This window comes from Macrotis lagotis, chromosome 1 (genome assembly GCF_037893015.1).
Source record: "Macrotis lagotis isolate mMagLag1 chromosome 1, bilby.v1.9.chrom.fasta, whole genome shotgun sequence".
Classification (NCBI taxonomy): Eukaryota; Metazoa; Chordata; class Mammalia; order Peramelemorphia; family Peramelidae; genus Macrotis; species Macrotis lagotis.
The window spans coordinates 63,840,819-63,859,420 of record NC_133658.1 but is presented as its reverse complement, the minus strand read 5'-3'; the positions used below and the strand labels follow the sequence as shown (position 1 = coordinate 63,859,420).

Below are 18,602 nucleotides of genomic sequence, written 5' to 3'. Positions count from 1 at the left end.
TGTGGCAAATTTTCATGATACATTTCAATGAGTAAACTGAAGTTTTTCTTTCCTACTCTGTCAGAGAGACTGAATGACTCTTCAGAGCAGAAATTAAAAGCTGGAAAATAAAATTATTTAGGGAATCACAGATTACCAGCCCTTCCTTTTTACAAATGATTACTCAAGATCATACTGATAGTAAGTAGCCTCCTCTAAATACTGCACACTTTCCATTGTCTTTTAAATGGTAAATTAGGGGATATGGCTAAAATTCCCAGAAGACACAAATATACTAAGAACATTTAAATGTCTTTTGCTCTGATATCATCTGTCTTGGTCTGATAAATATCACTGAGTGGGGGCTTGGAGCTATGAATGTGAAAAGAAGCTGACTCAGAATTACACTCTGAATATGGAAAGTAACAAAAGATCTCAAAGTCTTGTGGGTACCCCAGAGAGGAAATGCTTCAGTAGTGGGAGCTTAGCCAGAATGTATTTTTAGGAAGGGGGGATTTTTGAGTGAGGCTATTTTGAGTACTGGGCCCATCTAGAGTTACTTGCCTATTGCAAGCATCCCTTAAAGTTTTTTTTTTCTTTTTACTTTCTATCTAGTATAATTTGACAGTAAAATTTCCTACTGGAAACTTCAAAAGGTCAAACAAATCAGCTGAAATAATTACTATACTGTTGCATGTCAAAGGTCCTGTTATTTGTTCTCAACATGACCTTGTGAAATCATGATTGTCCATTGTACATTTGAATACTTGGCTGAATAGCCACTGTGATTATTCAGTTATTAGCAATGATGGAACTTGACCTTCATTGAAGACTGTTAGTTTGGAAAGTATGTATTAACTAAAGTGTTGATAAAGAATCATATTCTCCAAGATTCAGAGCTGCAGGGACCTCAGTAGTCATCTGGTTCAGCCTCTTTCTTCATTTTACAGATAAGCAAACCAGGACCCTGAGGATGTTAAGTGACTTTAGGGAGAGAAGGTCTTCCAATTGCAAAATTCTCAGTACCTCACTGTCTTTCAATATTGTGAGCATCCTAGCTACTTTGTGGAACTTACAGGATACAGGCATTAGGAAAATACTGGAGGATATAAGTTGTTGGATTGCTGTTTTTTATTAAACAGCAGTATATACCAGCCTCCCCAGACATAACTGTTAATAGAGCTATTGGGGGTTTTTTTAGGTTTTTTTTATTTTGCAAGGCAAATGGGGTTAAGTGGCTTGCCCAAGGCCACACAGCTAGGTAATTATTAAGTGTTTGAGACTGGATTTGAACCCAGGTACTCCTGACTCCAGGGCTGGTGCTTTATCCACTGCGCCACCTAGCCACCCCGCTATTGGGTTTTTTAAAATAATTTTTGCAAGGCAATGTGGTTAAGTGACTTGCCCAAGGTCACCTGCCTAAGTAAGAATTAAGTGTCTGAGTCCAGATTTGAACTCAGGTTCTCCTTGGCTCCAGAGCTGGTGCTCTATCAATAGAGGCTTGCTGGGGAGCTGGGGGATAATGCTGTTCTTAGAAGACAATCAAGTGGCATGCTCATGGTTCAGTGACAGCTCTCATCAATGAGCAATCTAGTGTCTACACATATACCAGTAACCAGGGTCTTTGCAGACTGGATACATATTACCAGTCCTCATGCTATTACTTGAGCCTCCAGACAACTGGTCCACATGCTATTCCCTGAATACAACATCCTATTTGCTTCCTTTGTGCCCTCGTATGACTACTCCTGTGCCAGAAATTCTCTCACAGCTAGCTTCTTCTGCCGCTTCCCAGAACATCTCACTCTCTTTGAGGCTCTGCTTACTCCCCACCTCCTTTAATAATATTTAGTTATTACCATAATGCTTACCCCACATATGGGTCTAACCAATCTCTAAGCACTCTACAGAGCCTGCCTCAGCTGTTTTCATGACCATTGGAACAAATCGTTCTCATCCGCCCATCCCATCACATGCTTGGAGTAGGCTCTCCCTAACTCACAGATAAGTTTTAGACCCCTCAATTATCCTCAGCCTGGTTTAACCCATCTACCAAAAGAGTTTACCAAGATATGGCCTCTGTGCATTCTACAGCTTCTTGGAGCCACAGGTGAGAATAAGGTGAATTAAGTTGACACCCATGGTGAAAAGCAGTCCTGAAAAGGGTTCGGCAGCCCTCACATCAGAGATACTAGTCTTCCTTGAACAAAGCATGCTACTTGTGTTAATTTTGGCCTAACAATTAACACCAAGAAAACACATGTGCTCCATCAGTCAGCACCACATCATCCATATGTGGAACTATTGGAGAAGTTAGAATACTGTGGATAAGTTCATTTACCTTAGCAGTATACATTCCAGAGATATATACACTGATAATGAGGTTGACCCACATTGCCAGAGTTAGCTCAATGTTTGGCAGATTCCAAAGGAAAGTGTGGGAGAGAAGAGGTATTAGACTACCAAAATGAAGGTCTACAGAGGTTTTGTGCTGACCTCATTGCTATATGCCTGTGAAACCTGGACAGTCTACCAGTGCCATGCCAGGAAACTGAATCACTTCCATTTCAGTTGTCTTGGGAAGATTCTGAAGATCACCTGGCAGGAGAAGATACCAGACACTGAGGTCTTTTCTTGAGCTAAACTGCCAAGCATCCAAATTCTACTAAAGAGAACACAATTCTGATGGGTTGGCCATGTTGTTCGAATGCTAAATGTATGCTTGCTAAAAAGACCATTTTATGGAGAACTCACCCAGGGCAAGGGCCCAGAGGGCAGTCAAAAAAAGTAATACAGGTCACTCTCAAGGTCTCCCTTAAGAACTTTGGAATTGATTGTATGACATGGGAGACATTGGCACAGGACCACTCAGCATTGGTCAACCCACATTAAAAAAAGTTACTTTGCTCTATGAGCAAAGCAGAATTGGAGAGGGAAGTTTAGAGAATCCACCCCAGGTGTTCAGCTGTGGCCAACCATAGCAGAGCATTTCTAGCCATATAGGTCTGGCCAGCCACAGTCAGAAACACTGTATGACACTGACATAGTAATGTCATGTTGGTCTTCTTCAAAAATGAAGGACAGCCATCAACTGCTCATTTGGACCGTTTGGTGGCACAGTGCATGGAGTACCAGACCTTGAACCAGGAAGACTCATCTTCATGAGTTCAAACCCTGACTCAGACATCTACTAACTGTGTGTGATTCTGTTTGCCTCAATTCTACATTTGTAAAAGGAGCTGGAGAAGGAAATGGCAAACCATTCCAGTATCTTTTTTGGGGTGGATTTTGGCAAGGCAATGGGATTAAGTGACTTGCCCAACACAACTAGGTTATTATTATTAAGCATCTGAGGCAGATTTGAACTCAGGTCCTCCTGATTCCAAGGCTGGTACTCTATCCACTACACCACCTAGCTGCCCCCATTCCAGTAGCTTTGCCAAGAAAATCCCAAAATGGGGCCACAGAGAGGGGGAAACAATTCAATAACAACAAATTACCCCATACTCAGAAAAATTACTTTGCATTTATTATGTATATTTCTTGCGTTTGTTTACTCACCTGTATATGTGTTGTTCTCCCCCATTAACATAGAAATTCCCTGAGGGTAAGAACTGTTTTGTGGTGAGTGGGTGGCATCCTGAGTTCAAATCTCATCTTAAACATTTATTAGATATGTGGCCCTTGAGTGTCTAGGGCCTGTAGTGGTCTCAATCCACATCTCCTCCTCCCGACTTCCCAGACTTCCTTCAAATCTTATCTTCTTAAGGAAACCTTTATCAATCTCCCTTAATACTAGTATCTTCCTTCTATTGATTCTTTTCAATTTATCCTGGATATGGATGATTTGAATATAGTTTGTTTGTCATCTCCCCCATTGAACTGTGTGTGAACTTCTTGAAAGAAGGATGTATCTTTACTTTTCTTGATGTTTTAAAATTCAATTTTATTTTATTTTAAATTCTGACCTCTCTCTCCCCACTCACTGAGAAGGCAAAAAAAAATTATAAAAGTGTATAGTCAAGAAAAACAATCCCCATATTAACCATATCAAAAAAAATAGAAAGAATGAAAAAGCAAAGGAAGAAAGAAGGAACTTGCTTTGCAGAATGGCTAGATCAGTTCATAGCTTCACTAACAGGGAATTTATATACCTCTTTTTCCACAACTATATGGAAAGCTATTTTTTTAAAGGAAATTCCCCACCTATTATGAGAACTCTTTAAATTCTGAATGGAGCATGTTTCAAAAGTATTGTAGCAATGATAGGAGACTGATATGAAGAAGTATAGATTACTAGAACCTTAGGGAATCTACTTTTGATTTCTTTGACTAACTAAAAATACAACCAGAAATCTTAGCATTTGAGTGGGTAACTTCTTATTTGACCAGTTGGTTGTATAAGTAAACAGGACATCTATGTCAAGATTTAGTAGTTATGATTCCCAATTTAATTACTTTCTGAATGGGATTCTCTGCTTTGGATTCTGTTCCTCTCAGAAAGCACCATGTGCATTGTCTGGATGCTGGAGGAAATGACTGAATTGTAAAAGTCAAGTTATGTCAAAGAGAATGACTTGGCATTAGGGGCCATTCCAAAGAGAATGTACCCAGACAGATCCTAGAAGCTTCCAGGACCTCCAAGCAAGGACATGAAGACTCAATGCTTGGGCCCTTAGGGATGACAGACTTCCCAGTTAATTTCAGCCATGTGGTAGCCCAATAGCGAAAGAACTGTTCTTAGTATGACAAGACAAACCTTGGTCCTCTGCCCACCCAGTCCCACATTCTGTGTGTGTGTGTATGTGTGTGTGTGTGTGTGTGTGTGTGTGTGTGTGAGACAGACAGACAGAGAGAGAGAGAGAGAGAACAGAACTCCTTTGTGATCCTTCAGGGTAGCAAGTAGTATACTTGTATATATATTCTTTTAGAGTCTGATCAGAGATAAACAGTACTCATCCCTCCACCTTGCCCCTGTTCCCCTTGGTTAAGCATGGCCTCAATTAGATGAGTTTGCACCTGAGGTCCTGGCTGCCTATTCTACTTTGTGTTTTCCTGAGTAGGTGACTGAATATAGCTATAAAGGTGAATGTGTTGACATATATGAAGGTCCTAGGTCCATTGGAAAGTTGTGACAGCTAAGGGAATAGTTGTGACAAATGCTGAAAGGTTTGATTGCAGCAAATGCAGGAACAATTAACTATTGGAGCAGCTGAGCATATTGTTCAGAGAAGGTTTAGATTTAGAGTGTAGATACAGAATTGAGTTGAAATATAAAATGTGTCATCAACAATCCTACCAATTCCTTTATGTTCTGATAAATTCTGGGTATCAGCCTCCCAGAAGATTGTAACAATAGTTATAAGTGACTAAATTCTATCTGTAAGTTGTCTAGTTAATGTGGGCTTTCATTTATGTTTAACAGTTCTTTTGGGAATAGGAATAAATTATCAGTCTTCCACTGGATTCATATTTTGAATTGAATCTTTTTGATTTCTCTTTTTATTGTTGTTTAGGAGTTTTTCAGTTATCACCAATTCTTTGTGACCTCCTTTTGTAGATTTTCTTGGCGAATGCACTTGTCAGGTCCTTCTCTAGCTCATTTTACAGATGAAGAAACTGAGACAAACAGTTTTATGAGACTTACCCAGGTTCACCCAGCTACTAAGTGTCTGAGGCTGAATTTGAACTCAGGTCTTCCTGACTCCAGGCCCAATGCTCTATCACTGCACCACCAAACTCCTCCTTTTTTGAGGATCCCCTAGACTTGTAAGCTATGATCTAAGCTATAAATAAATCATCCCAATGGCACCAGGGTGGGGGAACCTAATGACCACAAAAGTATGGGGAAAGGGAGCCTAATCCCTCTAATTAGGAGCAAGTTTACCCAGGTTTGAGTCCAGTTCAAACCTGATTAATACCTGGATTCAAAATAGGGAGTACCCTCAACTCCTTTGGTGACATAGCAGTAGTTCCTAAAAGTTAGACTGGTAACATAGGAGAGCTTCAGGGAGGAGAGCACTAGAGGATAGCAATGGCAAGCTGCTCTTAGCAGTTGAAAGTTGATAGCTTTAGGAAGAAGAACACAGATGAACCATGGAAGGGAACACCAATGTGGGCAATCAAACCCTGTACATCCCTACCTAGAAAAATGTAAATCATCAAGACTTGATAGATGTCTAAGATAAGGACTGATGACCACTTTGGAGTATTAATACTTTTATAGAATCAGTTAAGAGTCTTGATTATTTCTGTTAGCTTACAAACGAAGTTAATGTTTTAAGCTTTGTGAACTGGTTGAACTTTAAAGGGAAACTGGATGCCACCCCTGAACAATTGTCAGATCAGTATATACATTGTTTACAAATCATCTGAATAGGAACAGTAAGTTCTGTGATGCAAATGATAAAGTTGTATTCTATATTCTTTTGCAAAATATTCGTGCCTCATTGGTATAAACACATTGGTATAAACTTAATAACACTGGTTCACATTTCTATCATAGCTTAAGATTTACAAAGCACTTCCCTCACAACTACCCTGTGAGGCAGGAGAACAGGTAATACTGTCATTGTTTTACTGATGAAAAAATTTATCCATAGAGAAGGTCAGTGTGATATAGAATCAGATTGTCAGAGCCAGAAAGGACCCTATGGACCATCTAATATAAATTGAAGTATACTTTGTTTTTTCCCCTTCTGGTAGTAAACTGGTTTAAATCATGCTCAATGACATTCTCGTTGTTCCTTCTCAGTCTGCAAGCTAGTCAATGACCCAGCTTTAATCTGTAATAATCACCACCTCTTACCCAGTCCTAAGTATTTCCCCATAGACATACACCTGCTGCATCTAGTCAGAACTGGAATCACCTTAAGGCATTTGATCAATCAATCAATAAACATTTATTAAGCACCGTCTATATGTCTGTCCATAGACTTTGTCTGTGGACATGTTCTGGCAGGAACAGTCATGAAAAGTCAGACTTGATGATCCAGTGCCTATTATTTGTCAGACATCATGCTAATCGGAAGGGTAATGAGGTAGCACAAGTAGTTAGAGCTCTGGGCCTAGAGTTAGGATAACCTGAGTTCAAATCTAACCTCAGAAAAATTGCTAGCTGGGTGACCCTGGACAAGTCATTTATCCTTGTTTGCCTCAGTTTCCTCATTTGTGAAATGAGTTGGAGAAGAAAATGGCAAACCTACTCCAGTGTCTTTGCCAAGAAAACTTCAAATGGGGTCACAAAGAATTGGACTTGACTAAAATTATTGAACACAACAAAAATACTAAACACTGAGAAAATGAAAAAAGACTGAAGAAGTTCACATGCTTTGGGGGAGACAACATGTACATATAAAGATTGATGTGAATTAATAAATGGATGAAATGTTTTTATTAAATACTCTGTACCAAGTACTGTATATACAGAATAAGAAAGAAATACATAATAATTAGGGAAGAAAAACAAGAAAAAGTGAGAGAATCAGGTTTTATATTCGAGGTGTACTTGGACTGCATCCTGAAGGGAAGATTCTAAGGGTTATGGGGTAGGGGCAGCAACCAGCACAACCACAGAATCAGAGAAAGAGATTTGTGTATGAAATCATTAATCTCTTTTACATGCAGCTTATTTTTTAAGCGTATATATTAAATTTAACAGATAGTACCAGCACTGACTTGTTTTACTTTGTTCCCTTCTCAATTTTTTTTGCTCATTTCTGTGTATCTGATTCATTGATCCTTTTATTGGTGTTTTTTTAAATCACTATCATATCCCTCTTTTACTATTGTAAAAACCCTTCCCCAAATAAAAACCCTCCCCTTTAACAATTACAATACCTGGCTGTAACAGGTTTTGTTTTACTAGCCTTCTTAATGGGAAGAAGAGGAAATAAAAAAATTCAGACCTGAAAATTTAATAAAACTGAATAATCAAGGAAAACAAATTCTTACAATCACTATATCTGCAAATGTTATGCCTCATTCTGCATCTCTAGAGCATCATCTCTCTGACTGGGAGTTAGGAAATATGACTTTATGGTCATGATCAGAATGCACTGATCACACATTGATCATTTATGTTAATCGGAGTTTTTTTAACATTGTTTTCCATATTATTATAGTCATTGTTCTAGTTTTCACTTCATTCTGCATCAGTTCATATGTCTACCTAGCTTTCTCCTAATATATATGTGTGTGCATGTATGTATATATATATATATATATATATATATATATATCCCTTTTATGACCTCCTTTTTCTTTTTTTTAAATTTTATTTATTTAAGGCAATGGGGTTAAATGACTTACCCAAGGTCACACAGCTAGGCAATCATTAAGTGTCCAAGGCCAGATTTGAACTCATGTCCTCCTGCTCTGTGCCACTTAGCTGCCCCTCATCTCTTTTTGCAATAATACTAAATCATGTTCATGTACAGAAGTAGCCATATAACACAGTAACTAGAGTGTTAGGTCTGGAGGGAGAAGACCTTAATTCAAATTCAGCCTCAGACATTCAATAGTTATATAACTCTTTTTACTATATACATACATACATACATATATATATATATATATATGAAAGCAAGTCACTTTACCCTGTTTTCTTTAATCTACTGGAGAAGGAAATGACAAATAACTCCAGTTATCTTAACCAAGAAAACCCTAAATAGGGTCACAGTCAGACACAACTGAACAGAGTCAGACACAATACCATAATTTACTCATTCATTCTCCAATTAATAGGTACCTCCCTCATTTCTAATTCTTTGCTATCACAAAAAAATAGCTTCTATAAATAATTTTTTGCATATATGCCCTTTCCCTATGACTTTAAGCTTTTTTGGGGTTTGTGAGAATCACTAGGTCAAAGGATATGCATAGATTAGTGATTTTGAGGTAGAATTCCAAGTTACTTTCCTGAATAGTAGAGAAGGAAAAAGTAGAGAAGGAAAAAAAGCAAGAAAGGATAGCCTTACATATTGCACTAACATAGTTTGCCCTCTTATTTCCTTTTAATTTGACTGATAAAATGTAAGGGCAGAGGAAAGAAAACATAGGGTGATATCACTTGGATTAGCATTGAACCCTAGCAGTGTTACAATTCAATAAGGGGCAGCTAGGTGGCATAGTGGATAGAGCACTGGCCCTGGAGTCAGGAGGACCTGAGTTCAAATTCGACCTCAGACACTTAATTTCCTAGCTGTGTGGCCTTGGGCAAGTCACTTAACCCTATTGCCTTGCAAAAACCTAAAAAAAAAATCCACTCCTTCAGGAGCACTTATGGTAAGCAGCTTGAAAGGAAAGCAACAGTATTTACGGAGGTATAAATAATAACTTAAGCTCATTCCCAGACATGTTGTATAATAAAATGGAGAGCCAGATTTAGAATCAGGGAGATGTGGGTTTGAATCCTGTGTAACCCCAGGCAAGTTGGTTAACCTCTCTCAGCCTCAGTTTTGTCATTTGTAAAATGGGAATTGATAACAGAATTTGCCTCCCAGGGTATGTTCTGAATAGTGTTTTCTAGACTTCTGACTCTCACGGTATTCCTCAGAGGGAGACAAGTAATTGTTCCTAAAGATCTTGGCTCTCTTTTGAGATTTATCATTTCATTAAGACTAACACTGTCCTTGTACCAATGAAAAAAACTGAATTGAGTGAGATGAAGTGACTTTCTCAAGATAAACAGAGCTGTTGTTGCTTAGTCTTTGTGATCCCATTTAGGATTTTTCTTGGCAAAAATACTATTCCTTCTCCAACTCATTTTACAGATGAGGAAACTGAGGGAAACAAGGTTAAGTGACTTAGCCAGGGTCACACAACAGGCCTGGCCTTTACAAATTCTTTTATAAATATAATTCCATTTGATCTTCAAAAATAACCATTCATCAGAGCAGCTGTACTCTCACTGTTTTCCTCTAAAGGAACTCCTAACTCTGAACCAACATATATGAGTTTGTTCCTCTAGGAGCCTAGCCTCTAAAGAAAGAGAGCAGACTCTTATTCACACTCACTGGCACTCTTTTTAAAATTCAAATTTGTTTTTATTTTCAGATCTGAATTATCTCCTTACTCTCTTCCTCCCATTGAGAAAGCAAGGAAAACAAACATACAAACAAGCAAAACAAATTCTTGCAGTGGCCATGCCAATCTTTCTACCTTATCTACACATGCACCTATGACTCAGTTTGTACTCTGAGTCCATCACCTAGATGGATAGTATGTTTCATCATCCTCTGGAATTGTGGTTGGTCATTGTGTTGATCTGAGTTCCTAATTCTTTCAAAGTTGTTTGACTTTACAATATTGTTTTTGTATAAATCATTCTGATTCTGCTCAGTTTGTACAAGTCTTCCAAGGTGTCTCTGAAACTATCCCCTTCATCATTTCTTACTGAACAATAGCATTCCCTAACCTTTACATATCATAAGTTGTTGAGCCGTTCTTCAAATAATGGGCACCCTATAAGTTTTCAAATATTTGCCATCATAAAAGAGCTATGAAAATTATTTTTTGCTTGTATTTTGTACATAACTTCCTTCTTTGATCCCTTTGAAGTATAGAGCTGGTAGCAATATCACTGGGTCAAAGAACATAATTAATTATAATAATAGCTTTTCAGTCATTGTTCCAAATTGCTTTAACTGAATAGCTGAACCATCTCATAGCTCCACCAATAGTGCATTTATGGACCTGTTTTTCTCATAATTCTTCCTCTATTTGTCATTTCCCTTTTTTGTCAAGTTTACTAATCTGAAGGTAGGTAAGGTAGAACTTCAGAGTTCTTATTAGTGATTTAGAGCATTTTTCATGTAACTATTGATAACTTCCTCTGAAAACTACTTGTTCATACTCTCTGACCATTTATCAATTGGGGATGATTCTTATTCCTATACATTTGAATCAGTTCCCTATCTAACTGGGAAATGAAACTTGTCAAAAAAAGAAAAGGAAAAAATATGCTGCAAAGTTTTCCGTTTCTTCTCATTTTAGTTGCATTGGTTTAATTTATGTAAACACTTTCCAATTTTATGCAGCTAAAATTGTCCATTTTAATCTCCTGTGATCCTCTTTTTCATATTTGGTCGTAAACTTTTCCCTTATCTTTGGTCTAATAGGTAATTTCTTCCTGGTTCCCCAATTTGGTTATGATAATCAACCTTTACGTTTAAATCTCTTACCCGTTTCCAACTTCTCTTGGTATATGGTATGAGATGTTGTTCTATACCTAGTTTCTGTTGGACACATCAGTTTTTGTTGAATAGTGAATTCTTGCCACAATCGCTACAATCTCTGATAATATGAAGCACTAATCTACAGTACTCCTTGGCGTCCTGACTGAAAGTATGGGTGTCGATACATTTTAAATAGCAACATCATGAAATATTATAACCAAGAAATCATAGTCACAAGCCACCTTTCCCTCTCCTTCTCTCTAGAAACTAACTGGGTCATGTAGTGAGAAGTCAGGAAACCAGAACTTTTAGTTTCCCCATCAGATTTGGTAATAACTCAGCCCTGCATTCAATAACTCTTTACTGATTTCCAGCTGTGTGCATAGGTTAAGTGATTTAAATAGATGAGAAGGAAGTTTCTAGATTACAATTTTAAACTGGTAGGAGATGTTTTCTCCAGCTCTGTATGTTGGGATATAGACAGGTGAGAAGACAATGGGGCAGGACAGAGAGTCAATATGTTGAATTGAGGTCAAACACAGGCTTTGGCCAGATTTTGGAGGGTCTTGCATGTCAGTCTATGGGGTATGAAGTGAATATTATGGGACAAGATGTTTTGTTCAAAAATACAAAACAGTCCAATCTTCAAGTTGCAAGCCTGGGGTCCCCACCCCTCTCATTTGAGAGAGGAAGAAACTGAGGTTCAGAGAGTGAAAAATGACTTGCCTATTGGCAAATTTCTAGCTGAAGAAGTACTAGAACTAGGGTCAACTTAACTCTAAGAGCCAGAATTCAGTCCCAAGTAGAAGATTCTTATTACATTATACTTTGTTGGTGGGGATATTCTTAACACTCTTGCAGACTGCAATCCATCTCCAATTTAGTAGATGATCTGCCAGAGTTTCTATATTCTCAAATTAGACCATACTCCGCTACATTTAGTGATGGAGCTCTCCACTTAACTAGATTGAATCCCAATAGACACATGGCCAGTTTCTAGCCATACTCCATACTTCTGCAGTTGGACAGGACCTCCCAAAACTCATGACTCATGGATATCATTTTCAAGAACCCACTATCACCTCTGGGCCATGATGGGGTTTTATAAAAGGACTCTAGTGAAAGAAAGTCTTTTTCTTTTCAAAACAGATTCCTTTAGAGTTAGGATTTTGCATTCCAAGGTATCTTAGATGTCATCTAGTATAGAAACAACTCTCATTTTGCAGATGAGGAAACCAAGGCCTGGAAAGTTAAATCACAGAGATGAAGTGGAACTCAAATCTATTTCATATATATATATATATATATATATATATATATGCATATATATATATATACACATAGATAGAGAGAGAGAGAGAGAGAGAGAGAGGAACAGGGAGAGAAAGAAAGGACAAGAGAAGGAGAGGGGGAAAAGAGAGGGAGAGGGAGAAGGGGGAGAAGAAGGAGAAGAAGGAAAAGAAGGAGAAGGAAGGAGAAGGAGAGGGACTGGGACAGGGAGAGGGAGAGACAGAGAGAGAGAGAGAGAGAGCGAGAGAGAGAGCGAGAGAGAGAGAGAGAGAGAGAGACAGATACAGAGAGGGAGAGGGAAAAGGAGAGGAAGAGGGATGAGGGACGGGGACAGGGACAAGGACAGGGAGAGGGAGAGAGGGAGAGAGAGAGGGAGGGCGGAGGGAGAGGAAGAGGGGGAAGGAGAGAGAGTGTGTGGGTCTCCCTAATATCTTTCCCAGATTAAATGTGTAGGAGCCATTCATGAGCTTAAGACCAAAGCTGCTCAGTTTTACCTACTCTGTTTACCTGGAAAACAGACCTAACAGAACTAAGGCAAACTGTCTTATGCGACCTAACAACTTTCTAGCCCCAGAACCATATCCTATTTGCCCACTTTTAGCCCTTCTGCTCCCAGAACTTCTGAACGACTGCAATCCACCTGCCTTAGACTCCCCTGATAGCAAGGATTACAGATGTGTGCAATTCTATCATCACTGCTCCTCCAACTTTAAACTCAGTATTCTCTTTAGAAGAGGCAAATAACCCCTGAATGCAATTGGGCCCAACCTTAACCTGCAAAAACCTATTTTTTCCTTCCCTACTTAGTACTTCCCTCATAAAGTTATTGTATTTTGTTGGTGGTGGGGTTTTTTTTGTGTTGGTTTGGGGTTTTTTTGAGGCAATGAGATTAAGTGGCTTGCCCAGGGGTCACACAACTAGTAAGTGACTAAGGTTAGATTTGAACTGAGGTCCTCTTGACCCCAGAGCTGATGCTCTATCCACAGTACCACCTAGTTGGTCCTACCTATTTGTTTTTATATTTAAATGCTTCCATTAGTTTCTATTTTTAGTCCAATTTAGCCCCAGCCTGATTGATTGAGGGATTAAAGAAATAGATTTCATCTTTTTCCCTTACAAAATCAAAAGCAAATGCAGTGCTCTTCTTTTTTTTTAGTTTTTTTTGTAGGGCAAACGGGGTTAAGTGACTTGCCCAAGGCCACACAGCTAAGTAATTATGAAGTGTCTGAGACCAGATTTGAACCTAGGTACTACTGACTCCAGGGCTGGTGCTTTATCCACTAGGCCACTTAGCCACCCCTGCAGTGCTCTTCTTAATGTAAATCATGAAATAATAAAAGAAAGGTAATGAGTATTGTGGCAAGAAGACCTGGGTTCAAATTCTGATACATGCTGGGTAAGTGACCCTAGTCAAGTTTATTAACTTCTATGAATCTACAGGGCAGATTCTGAGATGACTAAAAGATAGGGGACTAGACTGGCCTTACATTGTAGTCTGGAAGACCTGAGTTCAAATTGAGATTCTGATACTTCCAGGCTATGTAACCCCTAAGCAAGACCCTCACTTCTCTATTCTTCAGGTTCCTCTTCTATAAATTGAAGGAATTAGACTTGAAGACTTCTAAAGATCCCTTTCAGATCTAACTCTCTGACTGTGGTCTGCATCAGTAGAGAATATTTCTTATTCTGTCTTTGTGTGGGTTCTGCCTCTCAAGAATTTGTTTAGAGTCATTTAAAGGGATTTGAAGGGATTTGGGCAAGAGCTCAGGAAAGTCACTGCTTTTACTCTGCTATCTTGGCTCCACCTCAAGGATGGAAATTGAGTGAAATATGAGATCCATTTCCCTGTATGTTCCTTTCCCTCCCCACAAGAACCTGAAATTTGGCACCCAAAAGACTTTGGTTCTAAAGGTGGCCCTGCTACTTACCAATGCAAGATATTCAACCTCTCTGGGTCTCAGTTCACTTACCTATGTAATCTCAAGGCTTTGCATCTTTGACTTGTTTTATAGAATTTTAGAACTGAGTGGAGGTGACATGGCTGGCCAGAGACACATGATAAACTCTTGGCTAACAAACTCCCAAATATAGTGGAAAATATCTTCTTCTAAACCTGTCTACAGGGTCAGGATTACTTCTGATGGAGAACAGAAGGCTGAGCTCATCATCTTCTATCCAAGAAGGGTTATGGCAAAGAAAGAAGTGGACATTCTTTTTATTTTTGTTGTTGTTGTTTGAGTTTGTGGGGCATTAGGGTTAAGTGACTTGCCCTAGGTCACACAGGTCGGATTTGAACTCAGGTCCTCCTGACTTCAGGGCTGGGTTTTTTTTAATCCATTGCACCACCTAGCTGTCCCCTTTGTTTTCCATTTCTGTTGAGACCATGTGATAGAGCAGATTTGGCACACCAATAATGCTTAATAAATATGTGTTGGCTGATGAGAAAGAGCACTGGACTTGAAGTCAATAAGACTAGAGTCTTATTGTAATTCTTGGCAAATCAAACTCCCTGAACTTGTTTCATCTTTTGTGACATGGAGACACTAACAGGATCTATCCATCTTGAAGCAGTTAGATCCAGAACTAGCAAAATTTGAGTTCAAATTCTGCCTCAGATACACTTAGTTGTAAGACAACTTGATAAGTCACTTAACCTTCCTCAGCCTCAGTTTATTTATCTATAAAATGGAGATAATACCTACCTCTCTGGGTTGTTGTGAGAATAAAATGCAATAATATTTGTAAAGTTCTTTGTAAATCTTAAATATCATCTGCATACTAGCTACCATTATTATTGTTACCAATCTGATGGGGTTATTATAAGGATTGAATAACATGATATATATCTGCATATAAAATTTTATAAATTTGAGCTATTATTATTGAGGACAAGAGGAAAGTAGGGTTATACCCAAATATGAAATACTTAGGTGAATTCTTAAGGAAAGATTTACTAAGAGAGCAAACTGAAAACCAAGAAGAGATCTTGCAGTCTTCCTTCTTTGAAAGTCTAACTAAAAACAAGAGAAATTCTGCTCTTATTTTGGATGGATGGCTTTCCAACCTAGATGACCTTGCAAGATCCCTTCCAACCTTAAGAATCTGATTGGGGACTACATGGTGAGAAAAAAAAACAAACAAATCTATAATCCATGGAAATCTGGGTTTAATCCCTTCTCTGATATTAGGAGTGTGACCATGGACAAATTACTCAAATTGAGTCTTCATTTCCTCTTCTGTAGAGTGGTTAGAATAATGCCCTTGGTAATTGTTTTATGGAGTTGCTGGAAGGATCAGGTGATGTGATGTATGTAAACCATAAAATCCCATATTGTCTCAACTGTTATTACTGGAATATTGAGGGAATGGAATAAGGGGAGATGACTTTCAGACAAAAAAAAATACTCCATTAAGCAGTGTTTTCTCAATAATGATTAAAAGACTGTTCAACTTCATCTGTGGCTTCTTTTCAAAAGTCTTTGGTTATCACAACTATATGTCAACATCTATCACCATAAGAGGAGGAGATTTAAATTCTTATGGGTGGAGTCTTTCAGTTTACTCAGGAGATCTTCCCAGATCTAAAAATAATAATAGAAGGCAGATAAAAGACAAGCTCCCCAGTCAGATTTTACCTGGACGGACTCTATCATCCACTTCCCTGGTATTCTACCAACGTCAACGCTTGGTCAAATCCTGTTTCACTCAATAGGAGAATGTTGCAATTGGTGTGGATAAGCCTGGTCATCTTCTTCCCAACTTTGGGTAAGATTCTTCCATATCTCCCTCTATCAATTAGACAAGAGGACAAAACTAAGAAAAGAGAATGAAATATATAAATTAAGAAGCATAGGGGTGGCTAGGTGGCAAAGTGGATAGAGTACAGGTCCTGGAGTCAGGAGAACCTGAGTTCAGATTTGGTCTCAGACACTTAATAATTACCTGTGTGACCTTGGGCAAGTCACTTAATACTCTTGCAAAAAAAACAAAAAAAATTATGAATCATAGATTATAGAATAAAAATGTCAAACATAAGGCCCAAGGGGCTCATGAGGCCCAGAAATTCCTGAGGACAGACCAAACCAGATTGAAGAATCCTTATACATACTTTAATGGTCTCTGTTTCTATTTGATTTTGGCATTTGATATTTCTATAAAACTCAGAATGTTGGGGGCGGCTAAGTGGTGCAGTGGATAGAGCACCAGCCCTGGAGTCAGGAGTACCTGAGTTCAAATCCAGCCTCAGACACTTAATAATTACCTAACTGTGTGGCCTTGGGCAAGCCACTTAACCCCATTGTCTTGCAAAAAAAAAAAACTAAAAAAAAAGAACTCAGAATGTTGAATTGTTTAACTAGAAGGGTAATTTAGATGTACAAGCATTGTTCTGGCTACCCTACCATCCTGATAATAGCTCTTATCCTTCCCATTCTCTCTGCTTCTTAAAAGTTCTCCCATGTATAAGGTCCTCCAATTTGTATAATACTTTAAGCTTTCTAAATCCTTTTCCTTATGACAACCCTATGAGATAAGTAGTGTAAGTATAATTATTGCTATATTACAAATGAAAACTGAGATTGAGAAGTGGAATTACTTGGGGTCACATAGCCAATAGAAAACCAGAATTCAAATAAAGATCCTAGGATCCAACCCTTTCCTTTTATGGATAAAGAAACTGTGGCACAGAGGGAGACACTGACTTATCAAAGTCATGTCCTATCATGAAGTAGCAAAGCAGAAATGAGAAGCCACATCTCCGCATTCAAGTCTAGAACTTTCCTCTTTGCCATGAGGATGTTATTTCTCCTCCTGCCATTGGAAATCAGGTGAAAATGAATTCCAAGAGAAGTTCAGAAAACCAACCACCATATCAACTAAGGCATTACTTGTATGAGTAAAGAAGAAATCAATTGTGAGAGATGTAGTAGTAGTAGTAGTAGTAGTAGTAGTAGTAGTAGTAGTAGTAGCAGTAGTAGTAGTAGTAGTAGAAGTGGCAAGATTTAACAATTGATCAACTTTATGGGATGAGGGAAAATGGATATTCAAGGATTCCAAAGAGGCTATGACCCTGGGAACCTAGAAGGATGGTAACTGGGAAGTTGGGTAGAGGGAAATTTCACAGGGGTGGGGTTGGACAAAAGATAATGAGTTCTGTTTTGGACATGTTGAGTTTCAGTTGTCTACAAAACATTTTATTTGAAATGAACAACATGCTGTCGTTGATTAGATCTGAAGCTCGGGAGAGACTGGGGTTGGGGTATACAGATCTGTGAGTCATCTGCCTACAGATGATAATTATACCCATGGGAGTGAATGAGATCACCAAGACAAAACATACCGAGTTGTCATATTTTCAGTCCCCTGGAGTTGTATGGTTAGCAAAACTCCAGAGGACCAAATAAGATTAGAATGTAATTTGGGAAATGTTTGACAACATAAATAAAAGCACATTACAACATAGATAATATTTGTCAGAGATTTTCTAAGTAAATGTCTGGCCAAAAGGATTGGTTTCTACTTCAGTTTGACTCCATTGGAGAGAAAAGAATCCAGGGGGCCTAGGACAGAACTTTGGGACACCCATAGTTAGGGGATATGATATAGAGGATAAATCAAAAATGTTCCGACAAGTGATAAAAGAACCAGGAAAGAGTAATATAATAATAGTGCTTTAAGCTTTGCAAAGGGTTTTCTTTATCATAACAGTCTTGGGAGCAAGTATAATTATTTTCCCATCTTACAGTTAAGGAAACTGAGAGATGTTCAGTGACTTGCCTAGTCTCATTCAGCTAGTAAGCATTAGAGCATCTCTAGCTTCTGGACCAGAGTAGTCTCATAAAAACAAAGAAAAGAGGAAACATCCAAAGAGGTTGAGAAGGACAAGAAGTGGAACAACCAAGGACAGGAAATTTGTCAGTTGAAATTATTGATAACTTTGAAGAGACCGGTTTCCATTGAGTGAAGAGGTTCGAAGCCAGACTGCAAAGGATAAAGGAGTTGGTAAAAGGAAAGGAAGCAGAGGTAATGAGTTAGTCATTTTTTGTTCTTGTTGTTCTGGGAGTTTGACTGAGAAATGGCAGACAGATAGGGGATGGCAGGGATGGCAGGATTCATGGACAGTTTTTTGATGATGTTTGCCCTTCGTTCTTAAAGAAG

At 38.5% G+C, this 18,602-nt stretch overlaps 1 protein-coding gene across 1 annotated transcript in view; it reads left to right on the top strand.

Annotated features, from left to right (window-relative positions):
- The first annotated feature begins 2,051 nt into the window (after positions 1 to 2,051).
- The window catches only part of CES4A (carboxylesterase 4A), a 45,799-nt gene continuing 29,248 nt past the window's right edge, over positions 2,052 to 18,602 (top strand). The window contains exons 1-2 of the mRNA XM_074214568.1: positions 2,052 to 2,089; positions 16,075 to 16,211. Of these exons, the coding sequence (XP_074070669.1) occupies positions 2,052 to 2,089; positions 16,075 to 16,211 (175 nt within the window). The remainder of the gene's footprint in view (positions 2,090 to 16,074; positions 16,212 to 18,602) is intronic.